The sequence below is a fragment of the Eriocheir sinensis genome, chromosome 51 (genome assembly GCF_024679095.1).
Source record: "Eriocheir sinensis breed Jianghai 21 chromosome 51, ASM2467909v1, whole genome shotgun sequence".
Taxonomy (NCBI): domain Eukaryota; kingdom Metazoa; phylum Arthropoda; class Malacostraca; order Decapoda; family Varunidae; genus Eriocheir; species Eriocheir sinensis.
In genome coordinates, this window is record NC_066559.1 from 670,424 (window position 1) to 694,361 (window position 23,938).

A 23,938-nucleotide genomic window follows, 5' to 3' on the forward strand; every position below is an offset into this window, starting at 1 on the left:
TTCGTGAGTGTTCTTGACCAGAGTTTATAACTGGTGTGTCTAATCAGTGTTATTATTTTCATCATGTCCCCCATCTAAGTAGTGAAATGCCACTCTAAGATTATGAAGGAAACGATGTTTCTCCAAATATCTTATTTATGTGCTTTTCAGATGTCAGAGTATCTTGTATTATGATTCCTAAGTTATTTTTCATTCACTGTGTCAATGATTGTCCCTCCCATCCTATACACTCCACATGGTCTATTTTTACTTTTTCCCATTTTCATTGTGACATTTCTTTTAGTTTAACTCCATTTCCCATTTTTACACTCCAATCATGAATCTCATTTAAATTTTCCTGCAGTTTACTACATTCATCATCATCCATTACTTTTCTAAGCAGTTTGGCATCATCTGCAATCATACTCATGTAACTACTTTTTCAGGCATATCATTTATGTAAATTAAAAACATTATTGGAGCCAACACTGATCCCTGTGGAACTCCACTTGCGACCTTTCTTTAATCCATCCAATTTTTCATCTTTTAACCCGTGGGCTTCGGCTTTGGGAAAGCCGAGAAGTGGCCGAGAAACGGCAAAATTACACTGCATTTTGAGACTAAGAAAAGAACATGGAACATACATCAAAGTACTCCTCTCATCACCATAAAGCTGTTAAAAATATTTACTTTTACTAAAACTCCATTCTTTTTGAGTGGTGTTTGTTACAAAATAAACAGTCTTGTGACACGTGACATCTAGCATAGAATCGCTTGTTGTCTACTTTAGAGAATTTGAAAAGTGATTACTGTTTGGATAGCTAATTCAGTCTGCCATGACCTTACAGCATCACCTATGACAAAAACGACCATCTCAAGATTACTCACCCACCACTATGACCCAGGGCATGTATGATGGGTTGCTCTATGCCATCACCGCCTACAATTAGCTCGAATTAGGGGTTTTATAGTGGGCCCTTTTTAGGGTCTACCGTACCACAGCCACGACTCATGAAAGCCCTGAAAAGGGTCTGCCAACGTTCTCGGGTTAACAGGTAATTTTTCATCCATTGTCATTTTTCTCCCTTATCCACTGTTTCCACAGCAATATTTTATGTGGAACTTTATCGAACGCCTTCTTTAGGCCCAAAAATATGCAGTCTGCCCATCCATCTCTCTCCTGTACTACAGGTTGAGAATCCCTTATCCAAAATTCCTGGGAACAAAAGTGTTGCGCAATTAGGAATATTTTTATTCGAACCTAAATAAAAACACGCTTCCATTGGACGTTTTCATTCTTCTTAGGATAAATGAGTGCCCACAAAACTATAAACTGTATGAGACAAGCTTAAGAGGTGAGGTTTAACCCTTTCATTGCTAAACGCTGGCAGCGAGCGTTAGGCGTATTTGCTGGCGGTGCTAAACGCTCGCTGCGAGCTCCAGCCGCACTCAAATCTCCTGCGTATGAGTGTTCCAACACTATTTCTCAACACAGGATTGCCAATTGAGTGGGTTCTCCACTAAATTTAGTGGAAAATCATCTCGGCCCAAAGCGGAAAATCCATGGACAAGCAACTGGTGGATGTTGTTGTCCAATATAGCGACATTTTTGCATAGCTTCACCTATCACCCGACTGATATTTTGACCAAATAGTTGTAAATTTTGCAGTTAGCAATACTGCCCTGCCAGCACCGTATCATCAAGAGGTCTACAGTAGTTGCCTATCGGCCGACTGTCGTGGACATATAAATGTACGTCTTCACAGGCAACACCCCCTCAACGTGCCTGCACGTTCACAGGAGAGGCTTACATAACCAAATCTTATAGATCTGGACCTCCTCTTTCCAAGTGTTTTTGTTTTTAGCAGTGATGAATAGTTTTAGAGATAGAGGTTAAAAGAGCGAGCACTAGCGTCACTTGCTGGTGGTGCTAAAAAAAAAGTAAATATTTTTTAGCGGCTTTATGGTTATGAGTACTCTGATGTACGTTCAATGCTATTTTCTTAAGTCTCAAAATGCAGTGTAATTGTCATTTCTCGGCCACTGCTCTGCTTTCCCTTAGCCGAAGCCCACGGGTTAAGCAGTTATATTTTTGACCAAGTTATGCTATCAACATCTTTACTGCCTTTCCCAACTCCATGGATGTGGCAGCCCTACATTGATCTTTGTTCTTACACTACTCACTTCTACTTTCCCTCCCACATTCCTATTCATTTGTTTGTGCCGCTTCCTCATTCCCTAACAAGCACTTTCATGCTACAAATGTCACTCAGCACTCCACACACCTACATATCCTTGCAACTTTTTTGTTCTGGTATTTTGTAGATATTTTCCTACCAAAAGCCTCATCCACTCTACTTTCCCTGACCAGAAGTGGGATTTATGAAGTTACTTGCAATGGTATCTTCAAAAAAGTGGAAGCAATCATAAGGGCAATGGAAAAAAAGTGATGTCCTCATGCCATTCACGGCCGAGAACATGATCCGCCTCGCTTCTTTATATAATTATGGGAAAAAATATGAATGAAAAGTCAAAGCAAAATTCCAGCCATAGAGATGTGGTGGTTACAAGTTCCCCCTTTCAGAAAAGAACACCAATCTCCTATAGTCCTCCCCCCAAACCCCGTGTCAAGCTTGAAAAACAAAGAGGGATAAGGGCTGCCATTAACCCGGTAGCAGCGTCCAGTCCAATTTTGAGGCTTTACCGTGTAGCAGCGACAGGCCAAATTTGTGCCATGATTTAACCCCCCCAAAATTGAGGATACATACTGATCACAAATGCGTATATCTATTCTGAAATGGTTTGTGCGAGTGATTTTTACTAATTTTTCTCACAAAGGGGCCATAAGAAATGTGATCCCCACTGCTACCGGGTTAAAGACCCTCTCCAAAATATTAAAACCATTCTTAACTAGGGCATATTAACACCCATGATGTATATTAACACCCATGATGTTCTGTTCTTTCCTTCACCAATACTATGCAACAAACCTTTTTCACACTACACAGCTGCCATATTTCCATCTAGAAACAGACATGGAGTATGATAACCTCCCAAGGACTTGTTTGATAGGGAAAGACTAATTCATCCAACATTTTTTTTATTGTTGGAGCAGCTTCTTCTTGTCCTTTTTGAGGGGACCCATGAAGGCAGACTTCTCAGCACTGGTCTGGAAGCGACCATGACCCATCTTGCTGCTGGTGTCGATGAAGTGCAGGTCAATCTTTTCAAGGGCAACACGCTTCGTCTGGACCAACATGGACTGCAAGTACATAACATTAGTCAGAAGCTGAATACATCACATTACACAAGACCACATTATGGCATTTTCAGTCCTATCATTCAATATCATTTTTGCTCAAAAATTATATTGGCTCTATATGGTTCATCCTTTCAAGACATTTTATCATGTAACTGTAAAAAAAATTGGTACGTACCTTCCTGAGACAAACGACCCTCTTCTTGGGTCCAGCACAGCAGCCCTTGATCATGACAAAGTCCTGGTTTACCTCACCATAATGAGGAAAGCCACCCATGGGGGTAATGGTCTTCTCAGTGAAGTCATACTCTGTAGAAGCATTATTTTTCACCACCTGAAATTGAATTAAAAAAGGTACGTAAATATTTTGCATCAATTAAAGCACCACAAAGTACCTCATGTATGCTAACGTGGAATAATAGTTTCCATGAACAATAAAAGGGTTACTTTTAACTGAGGATATTTTCTATTTTCTTGAAAATGAAACTTCAGTGATCATTTTTGATTGAAAACAATTTCCTCAGAAGAAATTGTATGTACAAGTTTTCTATAGTATTTTATCAAGTGAGTAGACAACAAAATTAATTATCAAGATAGGAAAAACTTTTAAATTCAATTATAAAACTCTAGTTTAATGAAATTTGCATGTTACCATAAGCATACAAGTAACTATTAACATCTCAAAGCTGTAGGGTAATTAAGACACCTCAATGCACCCCTGAAAGGTTTAGTTCATGTATGCTAAAGAGTAACATTATGCAAATAAACAAATAAATTCTTAATTTTTCAAAAGAAGCTCTGAAAACAGAAGTGTAGCTTATACGCCAAAAAATGTTACCTTTCCATCCTTGGTATGGACACCCTGTCCAATGCGATAGATCTTCTTGTTCATCTCAGTCCGGTGGTGGTAACCCTTCTGTCCAGCTCGTGCCACAGTAAACTGCACACGGCTCGGATGCCACGCACCAATGCAGGCCACCTTACGCAGACCCTTGTGAGTCTTACGAGGCAGCTTCTTAGTGTGCCAACGGGAGGTTACCCCTGTGAGATAGGTAACCTTAGTGAAGGCATACAACCATGGAAATCGAAAGCATGTTTTGTTTTTTTCAGAAGGAAGGCAACATAGTTATCAACAGGATATCTGAACCAGTTAATCATCATGCTTTATTGGATAAAGAAAAAGGGGGTTGGTGATACACTTACCTTTGACACCTTTTCCCTTTGTGACGCCAATAACATCCACCATCTCATCTTGATTGAAGACATTTGCCACAGGGACTTGCTTTTCAAAGTGGGAAACTGCCCAATCAATCTTGTCAGCAATGGTTCCACCATTGAGCTGAATCTCCATGATGTGAGCCTTCTTTTGCCTCTTCTTCAAGATTTTGATCTGCAAGTAGGGGATAATATGAATTAAAACATTAGCTATTGCTTCCCACGGAAATAAAAATTGAAAAGAAAAACTTTAAATCCATAAACTCTCGGCTCCCACAGCTTCTAAGTGCTCGTCTTAACCTGCTAATACTCAAGGACAAGTGAAAGTGATAGTACAGGAGGTTTAAGGAATTTTGCACAGTACGCCAAGTGAAAATATTGAGTGAAAAGTAAATAGATTCAGTTAAAATGCAGTACAGACAGCCTAGTTTGTCAAGGGGTTTGCCCTTCCAGTGGCACCTACTAGCTTGGCATTTTCGTGAACCTTTTTACTTTTTAGTGCCTTTATGCACTTAACGGTCATATATACCATGACATACTTTAAAACCCTCGAGCAGTATTTTTTTTTTTTTTTTCCAACCAGGATGTATAGCGTTTGGAAATCGGGAAAAAACAGTTCAATAGAATTACCTCATTGACAGCTCTCCAGGAGGCTATATGTGGCACTGCATATTTAGCCAATACAGTTCATATCCCAGAAAGCTAGTCTATTAAGTTAATGCAAATCTATTTTTTCAACTAACCTCACCATACAACTGTCTTTCTCCTGCCAACCTACATTTCAGGAATGACTGGAAGGAAACCCCATGAAAAATACTGGAACAAGTTATACCTATTTGATTGTAATACTAATGGAACAGCACAAGTATACTAACCTGGGTATGGGCAATAATGCGAACGGCACTACAGTATTTCTTCATCTTGGCAAGATCCTTCTCAATTACTTTCTTGCCGACTTGGTCCTGCCACTTCTGGGAGGCATTAGTAAAGGCCTTCTTCTTTGACTTGTGCCTGGGGAAAGAAATGTGTGAGGGCCTCTATCACAAGCACTTTGCTTGGAGGAAGAGACCCAACACACTCACAGAGCAATGCCAACAAGAACTAGCAATCACTCTATGGGTGCTTTGTTCTTCAAGCTCTCTCAATCAGATAGCTTAAATGTGGTTTAAGTCATCTGAGAGGAAAGCCATGATGAATCAAAAGCAAACACAATCCAAGACTCATGGCTACATGAGATTGCCAGAGGAGTAATGAACTGATTAAAATGTTTCCTTTTTAGAAAAGATTGAAAACACTATCTTATCACTTACAATAATTTTTGGTTGTGCAGTATATGGTTTTACCCTTGGTCTTAGCCCACTAGGAGCTCCAAAAGGTCCTGGAATATACACAGCCCTGCCCTCACCTAGGCTGACCCAGGGGACATGGATGCTCTATGATGTACGACAAGGACAGCTGTATCATCACAGCCTCCACAGTCGCTCTGAAGTTTGCCAGCTGGAGCCAGCTCCCTCCATATCATCAATATATATATTAACCTAAACTTTTGTACAACTGTCAACTCAATAGCTATTCCGGTTACTTCAGCTCAAAAGTGTCAAATGGGAAAAATGTGGTCATGAGGTGGAGGCAGCAACAACACCTTTCTACATGTATCCTTGGCCGGCCGTGACCAGGCAAGTGACAAATCAAGGTGGCAAAAAACACGCTACCCACTGCACTCCTTTACAACAAAAATGTTATTCAAAATAATTCTGATATTCATATTAACTGACTATTTCAAGTTCAAAATATCACCTCACCTAGCACCACCAGGTCGTATTGCACCATGGATGATACATACCAATCACACCAGGTAATAGTTTACAGTATTCACTACATAAACCCATATACATCTGACTGCCATGTTCTAAACTCTCCCTACTAGATGTCATTACAAACTCAAAAACTATCAGTTCCTAAGCTACTTTACACTTACGGAATTCCATTCTTCACTTCTAATTCATTTTTTTGGACACTTGCACCATACTATTACTAACAAAAGTTTAATGTAGCCATTAACCTTTTAATACAGTTTATAAACTGAAGTTCAGAGAATGATGTGGCATACTGACATTCCTGGAACTAATCTCAAGGAAATGGCCTGAAAAGAGCTCTTTACAAACACCAGTATCCTTATAGTAAGACACTAATGTACATAAAATGAAAATATTCACCAGTTCTTATAGAAACGCCTCTTGCATTCTTCAGAAAGATGCTCGGCCCAGACGGTCTTAAAGGCACGCATCCCTCTTGGAGTATTGATGTATCCCACCACACCAACACATATCATAGGTGGAGTCTCCAAGATGGTAACTCCTTCAACAACCTCCTTCCGGTTAATTTCTGGAAAAAAAGGAGAGCTGTTAAAACTACAAAAACTTGGAAAATGCAACTGAAAATAATCAACAATGGGTTTGTACAGTGTATGGTTTAACTTCTTGTCTTAGCTCATATGAGCTGCAAAAAGTACTGGAATATACACAGTCCTGCCCTCACCCAGGTTGCCCCAGGGGACATGATTTCTCTCTGATGCATGACACGAACAGCTGCACAAACTCAGCTTCCAAAGTCACTGAAGAATTTGCCAGCGGAGGCCAGCAAACACTCTACATCATAAAAGATCAAATGGAGAACAGCTACAGGCTAACTTACTCGATCCTGGTTTGTCGGCCACACGCACAACATGAGTCATGCCAGCCTTGTAGCCAAGGAAGGCAGTAAGATGGACAGGTTTGGTGCGGTCATCCCTGGGGAATGCCTTCACCTTTGGGCGGTGGCGACTTGACCGCTTCTTGGGGTAGAATGCCATAGACCCATGGCGGGGGGCACTAAACTTTCGGTGAGACTGTAAAAAGAAAAAATGATTAGCTGCAGTAATACATAAATTTACCAGCTAAGCATCTAACATTACCAGTTATATTTCTTATAGAGAAAGTAAATAAATAAATTAATAAAAATATTGAATAAGTGAAATACAATGGTGTATTTCAATTTTCTTCTCTTCAAAGTTAGGCAGGCTAGATACAATATTGTTACTAAAGACTCCCTATTCCTTTAACCCTTAGATTATGGCGATCGTATATATAAGTGCGCTACCACATGCCCCACCCGTACAGGGATCATATACATAATCATCACACTCAACACGCCCTACGTTTCAAATATACCGCCAGTTCTCGACTCAAGAATGGTGGAGGCATCTGGCATCCGTACACACTCATTCGTCTCCAGCACGCAGGCTACCGAAGGCCACAGATCACTTTCCACTTTTATTCGGAATACATCTGTCACGTCTTGTGACACGTCAAGCAGTTCCTTTGCTCCTGGCGGAAGTAGAGTGTGGGCGAATCAGTGACAGTGACTCTGATGACTGCTATGGTAGTGGTAGGCAAGTAGGTAGAGAGAGAGAGAGAGAGAGAGAGAGAGAGAGAGAGCGGGAGAGCGAGAAAGTGAGAACGAGTGGGGTGCTTCCACGTGACAAGTCACGGCCACGAGAAAATGCGCAATATTTTCCGGTCATAACTTTTATATTATTATCAGAAGTTTTATTACACCACCACACTGCCACCCTGTCCCATCATTAGCTACATATTTCCGCCGCCCCACACCGTGCCGAATAAATTTGAACTGACAAAACCTAGCTTACCATAACCTTCGCCCCCCTCATCCCCCTTCTGTTTTCCAGAAGTTACTGCACTGCATTCAGAGACCGAAAAAGAATCCATGTTGTATTAACTTCGCCAAAGGTGGCTACCCTCTCGTGAGTTTTATACGGGTGTACTTCTGTGTCATTGTGTACTAAAGTTTCCCTTCCCCAAGGACTAGCTATAAAGGTAACCATACCCCTTAACACCCAGGGTGCCAGAGCTGTGTATGTACAGCGGTGTGAGAAATACCTCCTCACATAAATGTCGCTCTGCTGTCCACCACGCATGAGCGCTGGGGAAAACTGCAGGAAAAATTAATTTGCATGGCTTTGCTCTACTTTGTCCTATTGAGATCTTTGTGATAGTGGATACTGCTCGCAAGAAAAAACGTACCAGACCAACGGACCAAACAAGCAAGAACATCATGGGGTAATTCTTTCGAAAATCTGCTTTATTCGTTTGTTATAAGGCCTACCCAGATTAATAGTGTATCTCTGATGTGTATGCCTGGGACGGGGGAAACCAGAACTGTAGCTGTAAGACAGGGGAGAAAGAAACGATGGAACACCTAATAGTAGAATGTAGCAACTACGAGAGGCAGAGAGGGGAGTTAGTAGCAGTAGTAGTGATGGTAATAGGCAGGCATGTCCCGCCCTGCACTGCGTATTTCCGTTGCCCGAGTCGAATTTAACTACCCTAAGCTAATTTAACGTAACCTAACCGCTAACGGGAGGGCTTCGCCCCCCACAACCCCCCGGGGTGTTACGCTCCCCCCCCCCCCCCCCAGCCCCACCGTTGCCAGATTGTCGTACTCAGAGCATAGTATTTACCGGTTTCTGACGCCTAACCATTGCCAAGAAACATCAGGATCCAACTCTTAACGATAACTATAACTAGTTTCGTTATTGGAGCCCAGAAGACAGTTTTGAGGTAGGAAGTTGGGAAATATAAGCAGCTGAGTACGACAATCTGGCAATACTGCCCAGCGCCCACATTACGCCCCCAAAGGCGCCCACAAGAAACCCATTAACTTTCAAAAATCCCTGTCAGCATTATAATTACTTTGCGGTGAGTATATACGGGGTTCAAATTACTCAATGAGAAGCTATCTGCTGAGAAGGGTAAAAAAGGCCATGTTGAGACTGGTAAAACACCGAAATACTAAACTCCCTTGAGCACACAAATTACCAATTAACCATAATTTGTCGTTAAAAGCGTTAACAGATGTTCTTAGGTAATAGTCAAGGGCCAGAAGCCGGAAAATACCATGCGTCGAGTACGATAATTTGTCGAGACTGGGGCCACGTGCCACGTCCCAATAGTCACAGATACCCATGAACGATTCTGGAGCCACGAAAGACACTGGGAATAAGCATTTAGCCGCTCCAGTGACGCAGATATCCTTAACCAACGCACAGAAAAGCAATAAACTGACCGGAAAATGACCGCCACCCGCACTGAACAACACCCAGTACTCACCATCTTGTCTCCCAGCCGTGGAAAGGAAGGACGATGCTGCGCCGCTCTATATATACCCCCTCTCTGCGCACACTGTTGCCACGTTTCTCTTCCGGACGCGCGCTATTTGAAAGCTCTATTACCACGCAGTAGGATAAAAATGTGCCTACAATGGAAATAAAAGAAGGAAAGGAACAAGGCAAGGGACAAGAAGAATAAATTAAGAGGAATAGAAGTTAAAAGGAGTGACAGCGAAGAAACATACCTATGGATGGAAAAAGATTAGGCTCAAGGATACTGAGAAATTATACTGAGAAGAAATATTTCAAGAGAGCAATAAATTCGTAATATTTGGGACGAGGAGTGAAGAAAAGAGTATGAAAGGAGCCTGAAAGTGGAAAGACAAGGATTTATAATAAAGTTAAGATGGAATTACACCACTGATATAAGAGAACACATGCTTGCGGCCTGTATTACAGAAAGAGGCTATTTTTATAAAGGTATAGAGTGAAGTTGAGAGCACCTACATTAATAGCCGCGCATGGCGACGGTAACACTCATTCCACAAACACTCATTCCACACACACTCATTCCACACGCACTCATTCCACAAACCCTCATTCCACACACACTCATTCCACACACACTCATTCCACACGCACTCATTCCACAAACCCTCATTCCACAAACCCTCATTCCACGCACTCTCATTCCACACGCACTCATTCCACACACACTCATTCCACACGCACTCATTCCACAAACACTCATTCCACACGCACTCATTCCACACACACTCATTCCACACACACTCATTCCGCACACACTCATTCCACAAACACTCATTCCTCAAACACTCATTCCACAAACACTCATTCCACACACACTCATTCCACACGCACTCATTCCACAAACACTCATTCCTCAAAGACTCACTCCACACGCACTCTTTCCACAAATACTTATTCCACACGCACTCATTCCACAAACACTCGTTTCACACACACTCATTCCACAAACACTCATTCCTCAAAGACTCATTCCACAAGCACTCATTCCACAAATACTTATTCCACGCGCACTCATTCCACAAACCCTCATTCCACAAATACTAGTTACACATGCACTCAGTTCACAAGCACTCATTCCACAAATACTTATTCCACAAGCACTCATTCCACAAGCACTCATACCACACATCCCCTCCACACACACATAAATACATACATACATACATGCATACCGTACACACACACACACACACACACACACACTGCCCGACGGCTCAGTGGTAGAGCTTATAGGGTTTCCACCTTAGAGGACGCGAGTTCGATCCACTTTTTTCATATATATATATATATATATATATATAGATATATATATATATATATATATATATATATATATATATATGTGTGTGTGTGTGTGTGTGTGTGTGTGTGTATATGAATTTATGTATGTAGGCATGCACATATATCTCTTTCTATGACTTGCTCTTCATCTATTAATTTGAACTACAACTTTTTAAATTTGAAATTCAACTTTTTAAATTTGAATTTCAACTTTTTTAATTTGAATTTAGACTTTTTAATGTGAAATTCTACTTCTTTAATTTGAAATTCAACTTTTTAAATTTGAAATTTAACTTTTAATTTTAATTTCAACTTTTTTAATTTGAAATTCAACTTTTTTTAATTTGAGGGTGAAAAGGTGTAGTTCTAGATAACTGCATGTGTACCTACTCGGGAATTAATATTATCAGTATTTACATTCTAATTCCTTTTTCTGTTAATTGACCTCAACTTGTGTTTGTATTTTTGTACATACAATGGAAATTTTTATTTTTTGTAACTAGCCAGTCAGGGGTTTGTCTGCAAGACCAGCCATCCCTCTTTGTTGTATTTTACAACAATAAATATTTCAATTCAATTCACAGATCGTTCGAGCATGATTATTACTAAGTTATTGATACAATCTTAATTGTCTTTTCGCGTGCTTGTATGTTAGATTATCGATGCAAACGACTGAGTTTTTTTTTGTATACATAAATATTCAAATATATTATTGAAAAATAAGCTTGGATGTCTATCATAATAGTTGATTTTCACGCATACACGAACTAGAAATGCGCAGGTGCCACATCCATCAAAATTCCCGCTCTGATGGTGGACGGACGGAATGAAACCGACTATACCTACACTTTGTACTGCCTGGGGGTAGGGATGGCATGTTCCTCCCTACTCCTTTGCTGTGTCTGCAACAATAAACTTAACAATCAATCATTATTATTTTTCTTTTACAGGAGCTGCCGTTACAAAGTCAGGAATAGTGACTTATGACATCAAGATCAAAATCAACATCATATAACTGAATGGAACACATGTCTAACCACAGCACACATCTAATTTTCTTTTTTCTTTTTATCAACCATATATAGCACCACCTATAGAAGCAATACATATAAAGGGTAACAGTTAAATAGAGGAAAGATTACGCAAGACAGCGCTTACTTGTTTCAGTGTTTTCAGACGTTTTCAGCAGCCATATGAGGAAAACCCAAACGATACCATAGGAGACTTTTATTCAGGAAAGAAAACATTGAGGATAAAAAACAACTGCTGTGTGAACTCTGAAAGAAGGAGAAAATAAAATACAGGAGGAGTCCGCCGTGGAAAACACTCGTCCTGAAGTGCCGTTCCAAAGGCTTTACTTCGCCCTCAACGGCACTGATACGGAGGCTCCTTCCGCTCACGCCCAACTTGGCAAATTACCATGGAGGAACGGGAGGAAGGAGAGATATCGGACGGAAATGAAGACAGTTTTGGTGTAAGTTCATATGTTGCTTGTGCTGTGTGGCTCGTAATGTCCTCCCCGCCTGGCTGTGTCTCCTGCCCCGCCAAAGTGTAGATGTCTGTATTTTGTTTTCCCCTTTTCTGGTGTCAAATTAGGATGGCATGCAAATTCAGAATCGTTCCTGAGTCCTGGTAAATGTAGAAGTAATGTGTTGTCAGTTTGCTGTTTATCCCTTCAAACAAAGTCACCCCAGTTGTTGACACTTGCCAGCACAGTATTCTTCTTTTAATCCGCTTCTGTGGGGTAACACACAGTTCCGATCGCTGTACATACAAGAACACAACCTAACACCAAACATGCCACACAGCCCCTTCCCCCTGATAGCCCCCCTTGACATTACGACTAACGGAATACAGAAATTACTGAAAGGCAGACAGGTATTATTCTATATTGTCACCACTTTCAGATCCACGAACGGGCTCCCGGATTTTCTTTTCACTCAATGTCAATGTTCTCGTGCTTTAAGTCTTATTTTCTTTTTAAATGTTCACTTGACATCTATTTTTTTTTCACTGGTTTTGCACTTGTGTTTTAGCCTTCTGAATTCTTTGTCTTTCCTTCCAGAGTTTTTTAAAGTAATTTTTCCTTTCTTCTATTTTCTCACTTCCTTTATTGCTATTTTTCAGTAATAATATGTCAGCTAGGTGTTCTTCTTCGTCTTCTTTGTATGGCTGTTGTACAAATGTATGTGCCTTTCTAATTTCTGAGTATTGTTTGCAGTGCTGGGCTGGATAGCTGTTGAAACCTATGTTGATATTATTTTTTTTTATTTATTTTTTTTTTTTTACGTTGTTGCCTATTGCGCCAGTAGGCATCTTCCCGGTGGGGCCTGATGGTTGGCCCAAGGCTTCTTCCAGGTGGGGCCTGATGGTCGGCCCAGCCCGTTCTGGCGCAGGCGAGTGTTTATAGTGGCGCCATCTTGCACTGGCTCATGCTGCCCCCCCGGAACTCGTTCTTGATTCGCTTGGATGGCTTCCTCTAGAGTCCGGGTTGATGGGTGATCTTCAAGACAGCATGTGGGTAGTTTTAAGCCACTCGGCGGTGACTGAAAAATCCGAGTGGTAGCGTGGGGATTCGAACCCGCGTCATCCATCACGCAGTGAATGTGGGCCCAGTACGCTACCAGTTCGGCCACCGCCGCCTTGTAGGAATAGTGTTCTTTTTGTGAATTAAGGTTGGACCAATGTTGTGATTGTTTGCTAATAGATAACTACAGGATTCTTGAAGAAATTTTTTGTTAGAAGTTTCTTTCCCTCTCCTTCATAGAAAACAAAATGTAAATCAAGCTGCTTATAGTAGGGGGTCGTGTGGGTTTCAAGCTTTTGGGTAAGGGGTCGCGAGTGCAAAAAACATTGGGAACCACTGGACTAAGGGCCACTTTCACAGTCACTTTGTTTGTTTTGATCGTTACCAATGGCGGTGGTCGACACTATAGATTTCCACATGAAACTGGCCTATGGGGTAGTGGCGGCTGCAGAGGAAGCAAGAGGTGTTGGGGGTGTGTGGTAAGGTGTGGGGCTAGGCTAACCCCGCAGCCGCCACTACCCTATCGGCCAGTTTTACGAGGAAATACTATAGCTGCGATCGACACCATTGGTAACGATCAACACAAACAAAATGACTGTGAAAATGGCACTAAAGGAACCATCTTGATGTGCATACCATTTCATTCTTGTTACATGTATGAACACTTCATTTTACCCTGTTTTATCTCTTGATTGCAAGTTGTCAAATTTTAGTGTCAGGGACATGAGCCTTTCTCTAATCCCTTCCATTTATTTGTACCAATACTCTCCTCCTCATTTAGGTATCCTACAAGCCAGTGGTGAGACCTGACTCCTCCCTGTACAGGCCTGTGGGACGCCATGTGCCATCTAGTGATGAGGAGTACTCAACAGACTCAGACTCAGATTCTCCTTTCGCAGCCAAGCGTAAACGACCAAATGTTAGTAAAATGGACACTGGAGGTCCAGAGAGGTGAGTACAAAGTATTTCTGTGGTGGAATATAACATAGTAGTAGAGAACCCTTCCATAGTAGACCCCATTTAATGCAAATTAGGTACCAAAGAAATTTCCATTAAAGGGGAACTCACATTAGATGGATGTGTTGCTTCACTGGGATTTGTTGATTTTGGAATGGTGGGCCTTTCCATTTATTTATTTATATAGTAATTTTTTTGTGGAATCAGCTCAAGGTCAAAATTAAATTCAAAATATACCACAATAGTGCTGTTCCTGCAAGTAGAAGACAGTAAAAGTAGCCAAAAGAGAATCTCAGTTTTGGTTCTTGAAAGCATTCATGGCAGAGGAAGGAGGTAATACAAATGAAGCAAGGCTGTTCCAGAGTTTACCAGTGATTCTGATTAATTCTTGCAATAAAAAATTATGAGTGTCGGCACGTTTATCATCAGCGCAAGGTGATAGTCTTTTCTTGTTTGTAAATGAGAGCATGCCACGCCATGGACCAGTGTGTTGTGCCGCCGTATCCAGACCTGCCCTTCACAGTCATTACTGGACCATTGGGCCTGTTATTCGGTAGGATTGGATGTATTCACTTTTTTAGCAATTCTATAGGAGTTCTATTCTATTGGGGAGGCGGTGGCTGAGTGGTTAGCGTGCTGGTCCCGCGTTTCACCCGCGTCCTGGATGATGTGGGTTCCAATCCGCCGCTACCAGCCAAGAATAGATGGCAGTCACAAACTGTGACAAAATAGTCACAAACTCGTGAGGAGACAGTATGAGAAAGCCTCATCCTCTCCTCCCCTCTCGGTTAACTGACTTCTTGTGCACTTTTTTCACTTGGTATTTCCTCTTCAATATAATTTACTATGCCCTGAATGATCATTTGGGTAAGAGTTCTTATATTCTAATATTCTCACTCAGCCGTGGCCCCCATGCCTTGACAGAAGACAGTGGTGGGACACAGGAGGGTCGACCCATTGCTAAAGCTAGACGACGCAACAACATCTGGTCCACAGTTATGGAGGAACAGGTAAGTTTTGGAAAGCAGAAGTTTTAAGGAGTTCATGTTTCAAATACTCTTTGGATGTATAAAGTTATAACTAGAATTTTTGTTTCAGATTACTTGAAGTACTTATAGCATCTTAGCTCTGGGGGATTTTTTAAAGGCTTTCAGGATGCATTAAGTTTTGCATATCTTTAAAATTACTACTTTGGCTAAGTAGAGTGCCTTGAGTTCTTATCTAGGGATGGGACCAGGAATGTTCCTATTTAGACCCCAAAGAAGTGTTATGGTAGTAACTCCAATTTTCTTTCTCCAACTTTTCATTAACCCCTTCGTTACCAACTCCGTGATCCCCACGCTTCCAACTCCCGCACAGAGTTTTTCGCGCGCTTCTCCTAATTTCGTGGGGGTAGTTTATATTTATCCTTACACCCATATTTAGTCATTTATGTATTTTTTTCATGTGTTCTGATAGATTTTGTTCATGAGATGTATACTATTTAAATCCAAAGTCCAAAGCACTCATGTCATTCCTTGGTACATCAGGATGAACACCAGAAAAATCCTCAGTTAGGGCACATACCACTGGAAGCCTGATTTGACTCACCTTTCAATTAGTTTGTTAAAAGGGTAGCAAGAAGCAGGTGGAACTGCCAGGTTTTTCTAACAGTGGTTTTGTTTTGAAAGAAATCAAGCATTATTTGAATTACAGTAATACCTCAGTTTACGAGTGCCTTACTAAATTTATAAATGTTTTGATTTCTGAACAGAAAAAGTTCACTAATGAGCAGTGACATGGTGTACAAGCATACTGTTTGTACAAGTCAAAGACGTGAGCATGGGTTACCTTTGTTCGCCACAAGACGAGAGCGTTCAGAGTGGAAAACAATGTGAATGGGGTCTCAGTCCGTATTGTACATTCCCAGAGATAGCACCCATTTGCAGATGTCCGGTTACGTTTGTGCTCTAGTTTGCGATCTTTGTGTTTTCAGTACTACAGTGTGCGTTCGTTTTGGTTTGTGAGCAAAATTCCGGAATGAATCAAGCTTGTAAACTGAGGTAAGACTATTTCAATGAAAAGTTTTTAGTAATTTGCCTCACAGTTCTTTTAACCCTTTCATTGCTAAGCGCTCACAGCGAGCGGTAGCGTCATTTGCTGGTGGTGCTAAACGCTTGCTGCGACCTCCAGTCGCACTTAAATTTCCCGTGTATGAGTGTATTCCAACGATATTTTACGAGCCTCTTCTCACCCCACAGCATTGCCAATTCAGTGGGTTTTCCACTAAATTTGGTGGAAAATCATATCAGCCTAGCACGGAAAATCTATGGACAAGTAATTGGTGGATGTTGTTGTTCAATATTGCAGCATTTTTGCATAGCTTCACCTATCACTTGACTGATTTTTTGACAAAATAGTTATAAATATTGCAGTTGGCAATACTACCCTGCCAGCACCCCATCAAGATCTACTCAGTTGCCTCAATATGGCTGGCCGTCGCGCACGCACATACATAAGTGTTCACAGGCAACACCCCTGAACGGGCCTGTACATTCACAGGAGAGGCATACATAACCGAATCTTATAGATCTGGGCCTCTTTCCAATGGTGGTTTTGTTTTTTAGCTGTGATGAATAATTTTTGAGATACAGCAGTTAAAAGAGACACCCCTGTCAGGCTGCCAGAGTGCGCCTGGGGGGATCGTTGCCTCCTTCACCACGTGCAATGAAAGGGTTAAAGAAGCAAATGACAGGTATTGCATTTCTATTGCCTACACAATGAAGGATTGGGTGGCACAGTTCTGCTCTTTTCTCACATGAGTGTTTTCTGTGGGTCTTCAAGAAATTATGCAGTTTCTATTCCTCTGACTTGTTGCTACAGCTGAAGGCACAGCAGCAACACAATGTGTTATGAGGAAGTGCCCATGCCCACTTTTAAAATCAGAAAATGATCTGTGAGACACCACAGTTCACTGCTGGGGGAGGTGCTCGGTTGTGTTCAAGTGTTGCCCTGTAGCCTTAAAGAAAATGTTGCCTATGCCACAACCCTATATTGGTATTCCATTTTTAACCAAGGCAATAGCAGTGGGTAAAGTAACATAAAAAAAAATATGAGCTTTTTTTTATATTATTATTTTTTTTTTTTTACATGTGGCCCATAGGCTATTCCATAGAGGCCTGATGGTTGGCCCGAGCCCGTAATGGCGCAGGCAATTGTTTATAGTGGCGCCGTTATTAATTGAATACTGTTTTGCAGGTTTTGGCACAAGAAATAGGAGGCTTTGGATTAAAGCGTCGCCTGGATCGTGGTGATCGCAGCGTTGAAAGCTATGACTATCTCCAGGCACGCAAACTGCACCATCCCCAGGATCGCCATTACTCAGAGGATGACAGCCATAGTGAGGAAGAAGAGGAGGATATAGAGACTAAAAACAAAAGGTAAGGCAAGATTTAACTTATTGTGTCTACTGCCTTTCACTTTATCTTTCTCTCTGGTCTCATTCAGGTGGCAAGTAGTGGAAAATTGGAATAATCTGTATCAATATTACTGAGTCATGTTCTTTGCAATTTTTGGAGTTTCATTCGATTTGTAGGGGAAACAATCTGTACAGTGTTAATTGACTTTAGATTTAGTTTATCTTCTTTCCCCGTGAAAACAGGAGTGAGACAGGGCTGTGTCCTTGCCCCATCACTTTTCAACATCTGAATTGACTAGATATTAGGCATAGTTGTAGATCAGTCATTGTGGAGCATTTATTGACAGTACTAATGTCACTGACCTTGTTTTTGCTGATGAGATGAAGTATTCTTCGTAGAGTCAATGGAGATTTTGGTGATGGCCCTCAAGGCACTTCACACGGAGGCAAAGCCCCAGAGACTTAGGTCTTCTCAGACAAGACCAAAATACAGGTGTTTGGAGGCTTACTAAATGAAACAGTTTTAAGGAAAAGTCCAATAATCTGAATGGCAGTGGGCTGAGAGATTTGGATTATTGAACACTTTGGTTTATTGAGAGGGACCCCAGAAAACAAAAAAATATATTCACATAATCTGAAAATAAAGACGTTTCATTACTCACCAGAAATATGTAGGTGTTGAACAGCAAATTTAGGCAGAAAAATTGAATATAATAAGTTTTCAGCCTTAAACTCAACATAATCATCGTGTATTATACATGAAAACATGCAGAATTAAATGGTACACATAAAGAAACATAAATTAATTGATAATTTTGAGATGTAAGCATAAGCATAGAGATAAAATAACTCGTATATTGGCTAAAACGAGCCAGGACGCAGTATGCGCATCCTCGGATATGGTACAGGGCACACAAGGACGCAGTATACGTGTCCTCGTGTTCAAGGGGTTAACTCAACCTGACAGTTGCAAGTTTGGTTGTAGGATAAACCTAAATACATGTACCCAGATCTTCTGCATACCCATATAATCAAAGTCTCGAGTTTGTCATATGTTAGGGTTTCCCAAAATACAATTGATAAAGTAATGTTACTTTGTATAGTTAGAAGGTATTTTTGTATGTGCTGCATATTATGTCTCTAGAAATAAAACCCAATACTTTATGATCTGTTATCAGTAGGTCATTACAGCATCTGGGCCAATTGAATACCCAGGAACAAACTACATGGAACTGTACTAAGCATAGTGGCTTTTCTGTTCTCTTTCAGGATGAGTAGAAAGCGTAATGTGAAGGAAAGACTTAGCCATCGGAAGCCAAAGACAAAAAGTGGGAAGAGGGAACTGATTGATGTGGACGTGAGCGACTCAATGCCTGACAAGGATGTGGGCCTGGCCATTGCTGACGGGCTCATGGAGAGGAAGCCAGAACTTATAGGTAATATTAGGTGGATGGTCAAGGATGAGGAAAAGTTGTGATTGGAGTGCATTTTGTCTGGTAATTTATCTGATTATACTTATTGTTGTTTATTAGATTTTACATCAGTCTAGAAATGTTTCCTTCTGATAAATTCCAGCTCTAATAAATCTAAAAAATTTCTGAGGTTTGTCAGGGTTGACTGAAATGATTCTATTTCTTTATCTTCATTTTCCAATTCATACCTCGTAACTTTTCTACCCTAGTACCTGTCTGGTCTTTTACTTTTCATTTAAAGAGGAAATTTTCAGTCGACACCGAGTGGCCTAAGACTACCCACATGCTGTCCTGAAGATCACATATCAACCTGGACTCTAGATAAACTTTAAAGGGGATCAAGGTTGAGCTCCAGGGGGCACCATAAGCCAAGCAAGATGATGCCACTATAAAACACTTGCCTGTGCCATTACAGGCTTGGGCCAACCAATAGGCTCCACCAACAGATAGTTTATTGAATGGCTGGTTATTTGGTATAATAGGGCAGGAATTTCTGATGTGGGAGTGTGTTTAGAAAAATTTGGATGATCCCTCTGGTTACAGTGACTAATATGTTTTTTTTTTCTGACAGTTAATGTGGTGGAAGTTCTTGGTCGGGAGAAGGCACTAGATCTGTACAAGAAAACTCAAGAAGTGGAGAGGGATGGAGGCATGATGGTGCTGGTGAGCCTTGTGACCTTGTTTTCCTCTTCGTTGTTGTAGTTGCAGCAGAAGTAGTAGTAGTTGTATTACAGTAAAACCCCTAGTATCTGGCAACCACGGGGGTTTGTAGGTATCAGCTAAGCAAAAATTTTGGATACTTGGTGTATATTCTGAAAGTTTCTCATTTAATTTAATTCTACGAAACATGTTTACACAGGTACTTACACTCAGAAATACACATCTCCTGACCACAAGTACAGTAATCCCTCGTCTATCGCGGGGGTTAGGTTCCAGAACCCCCCGCGACAGGCGAAAATCCGCGAAGGAGCAACCTTATATTTTTTTTTAATTGTTTATATATATTTTAAGGCTTTATAAACCCTCCCCACACACTTACAAATTTTTCCCACACTCCTATTGACCTTTCCCACTTTCTTATAAACACTTCCTACGACGTTTCGTTGTTACGACGCCGTCCCAATAAATGATACTATAATTCTTGTTTCGACATTTGCTTCGTAAATGCGAACTTCGCACAGGAATTAGTTTGGCGTGGCGGAAGAATACTCAGATGAGCGTAGCTCACTTCTTTTATATCACAATTAGGTAAATATGGAAGGGGAAAGGGAGGAGAGGAACAGAGTAAATCATGAAAAAAATACCGATAGAGGATGTAAGAAGGGAGAACAAGAAAAAGTAGTGGAGGAAACAGGGAGAGATACGGAGGATGAAAACAAGGAGAAGGGTGTGGGGAGGAAGGGACAGTGGGGAGAGTCATGTCAGGTCCTGAGGGAGAGTCAGGTTAAGTTCTGAGGTAGAGTTATAGCAGGTCAGGACTTCAGTCAGGATATGACGTGACTCTCACTTCTGCCCCTCCCTCCCCACACCCTTTCCATTTCACCTTCTGTGTGTGTGTGTGTGTGTTCATATAATCTAATGGGAACACAAAGAAAGAACAAACAACAGCAGACCTGCTGGTCCTTTCGAGGCTGTTTGTGACAAAAATCCGCGATATGATACAATTTAAAAATCCGCTATACAGCAAGACTGCGATAAGTGAACCGTGATATGGCGAGGGATTACTGTATATCTTTAACTTTCTTGTATGCTTGTATTGCCTTAGAACTAGCCCTCAGTTCTACAGTGTTTCATAAGTATTTTGCTATTACAGAATGGATCGAGGAGAAGGACATCTGGAGGTGTATACCTGCAACTGCTGAAGTGTCTGCCAACACTTGAACAAGCAGATTTTCTGAAGATCTTCCCTCAAGAGGATTCCGGCTCTTTACAACAGTGGAGGAAACGCAAGAGAGCTCACCGCAAGCGAGAGAGACATGAGTCTAAGCCACAGGGTAGTGATTACTGTTTATGCTGATGTATAAGCTGAGGCTTTTGTATTTATTTTATAAGGAGTTTAACCTATTGGTAAATAGAAGTTGTCAGATAGTTAAAGGTATTGGTCTTCAGATTGTAAGATAAAAAAAGGGGGGGGCACTTGTTATAAAGAAACAGGTTGATTGGTATTCCAGCGGGAATGTTATCTTGTGGTGACGGCAAGTAGCGAGTGGTGACAGCAGTTGTGTGTATTTCATCATGTGCTTGTGGTGTTGAGTATCAGTATCAGACTATAGTTACAGTTCTAGAATGTATTCTTTACCTCGTTTTATTTGATACTCAGCAAATTTTGTTTGAAAATTAAATAACTCCTACTTGATATGTACGTATTCCTTCATCCTACAGGAGAAACTGTCAGTGAGGAGGGTCTTCATCTAGGAGAGCTGTTTTCTGATGACCCTGGAGGAGCTAAGTGTCCTGGATCCACTCCTGTCACATCCCCCCAGCCTTCAGATACTGAGGATCAGGAACTTTCTGGCTCACTGGTAAGGAAATAGTCGATTATTTCAATAAAAATGTGCTCAAAACGACAAATTTTCAAATATGTATTTCATATTTATACATTAACCCCTTCGGAACGGGCCGAGTTGTAATTTCCTGTCTCGCCGTACGGGCAAACGCGCTTCAATCTCTTATTTTCATAGACATTCACTTTATCAATACTCTTTAAGTAGAGAAACTCGAGAGGGTACTGTATATGACGCCAGCGGCATCAACGTCATTATGGGGTTAAAAGTCATTTTTGTTGGACACCGTCTCATTGCCTACATTAATAGTCAAGTATCAAAAGAATAGTTTTGTTTTGGTGTTATGTGATTATTATTATTTATTTATTTATTTATTTATTTTATTTTTTCAGATAAATCAGTTATCACCATCCAAGGGACAGGACGTCACACCATCATCACCTTCCAAACCGTCTCAAACCACTGCAGATTCTTGTAAGACCCCAGATCATCCCCTTGATTCCTATAATGGTGGTTTCCTCAACATAGAAGCAAACCCAGAAGAAATAAGTAAAGAAGGAGGAGAGAGGAGAAGTCAGAGTGCTGAGATAGCATATGATGATGACTTTCTTAACATTCATGGAAATGAGGAAATGGAGCTGTTTTGATACTCTCAGTATTGCACACATATGTAGGTAAGATACAACCCTTGATTGCTGAACCTTGTGCTGAGGTGAGGTAAGCAATTTTAGGGTTAGTTTTGATAACACAGCCTCAGATCCAAATACCATGGGAATTATATATATATATATATATATATATATATATATATATATATATATATATATATATATATATATATATATATATATATATATATATATATATAATATATATAATATATATATGCCCATGAAAAGTTGCAGAAACAACAGTAGCACCAAACTCCAAGCAGTAGTCAAGCAATGCATTGAATGGTGTTCAAGGTGACAGTTCCCAGCCAAAAAGTGGGTACAACAGGCCTTAGTCTTCCTCCACAGCCAGTGGTTGTAAGTTGTGGTGAGTCAAATCCTAAAACAACACCACTCAGGGGTTGATTTGGGACAAAGACAGCCATTCAACAACAATAATAACCCAAATCCAATTGTAGTTTTCTTGTTTTTTATGCATGCTGCTCCCCTCACTTCAGCACTGGGAAGCACAATTTTATGTACACTTTGTCATCATTTATGATTATCATATTGATAACTACAATTCTCAATCTATATTAGAAATGTGCCCTTATTGTGTATGCTCTCATTTTTCTTCAATAACCATTCCCTCCTTCCATTCCTTATGACCAGGAGCCTTTATCATTAGAAATTCTTTGCTATTTCAGTTTTTGTATTTGTTGTTTGTAATTAGTGAAAAGACCATAAATTTTTTCTGTATGTTTGTGACATATAAAATATATACAGGTTTAAACTGAGTCAAGAGCAACCAAGGGCAGGGCAGTGGTTAGTTGAATTGTATACCCTTAAACACAATCTTAGGACAGTAATGTCATGTACAGGAAATGCCTGTTAATCTAAATTCCACTGGTCTGAAATTTTGAAAGCAGGAAGTTATACTCTGAAAAAGCAGCTGTCTGAAATTTATAAATAAAAGAAAAGAAAGTTTAAGTTTTTGGATTGAACAACCTCTTTGTCCAGACTGTTCCACTGTTCAGTGCATCAGTTGGGAAAGCTGTATTTGTTACTATCAAACATCATCTCTTTCTCAACTTCATTCAAGTCCTTTATTTGCTTTCTATTCAATACAAACAGACTGTCAATTCTGTCTACTCCCTTGTAATCATGTCACCTTTCCTTAACATAATTTTTAGGGATGCCATCCTACACTATTCCAATGTTTCCTTTTATGTCAAAAATGTCAGGCTGGGGACTATCTTTGTTGCTGCTTTTTGTATTCTCTTGATCTTGTTTTCTTTCTTTTTATGTGTGGGACCATACAACTGCCACATTTAACTTGGGACTGATCTGCAAATATCAGTTTCTTCATCATCTCTTCTTCCATGCAGTGAATTGCTTCTCATATGTTTTTAACTGATAGGTCTCTCTGACAATCTTGTTAATGTGTATTTCAGCTGACAAATTACCCTGGACAAACAC

The 23,938-nt window shown here is 40.6% G+C and overlaps 2 protein-coding genes across 2 annotated transcripts; one reads left to right on the forward strand and one right to left on the reverse strand.

The window, feature by feature from the left end:
• Positions 1–3,062: 3,062 nt before the first annotated feature.
• Positions 3,063–9,756, reverse strand: LOC126982463 (60S ribosomal protein L3-like). Its single transcript, XM_050834503.1, has 8 exons — positions 9,622–9,756; positions 7,148–7,340; positions 6,670–6,838; positions 5,329–5,464; positions 4,442–4,628; positions 4,077–4,279; positions 3,417–3,572; positions 3,063–3,241 (listed from the first exon to the last, which is right to left on the reverse strand). The coding sequence occupies exons 1-8, from the start codon at positions 9,622–9,624 to the stop codon at positions 3,080–3,082; spliced, it is 1,209 nt and encodes a 402-aa protein (XP_050690460.1). The 5' UTR covers positions 9,625–9,756; the 3' UTR covers positions 3,063–3,079.
• Positions 9,757–12,113: 2,357 nt separating this feature from the next.
• LOC126982466 (phosphorylated adapter RNA export protein-like) lies at positions 12,114–23,445 on the forward strand. Its single transcript, XM_050834505.1, has 9 exons — positions 12,114–12,426; positions 14,261–14,430; positions 15,338–15,446; positions 17,674–17,855; positions 19,103–19,269; positions 19,877–19,968; positions 21,119–21,299; positions 21,688–21,827; positions 22,202–23,445. Exons 1-9 carry the CDS (start codon positions 12,373–12,375, stop codon positions 22,454–22,456), a joined length of 1,350 nt encoding a protein of 449 aa, XP_050690462.1. The 5' UTR covers positions 12,114–12,372; the 3' UTR covers positions 22,457–23,445.
• The last annotated feature ends 493 nt before the right edge of the window (positions 23,446–23,938 follow it).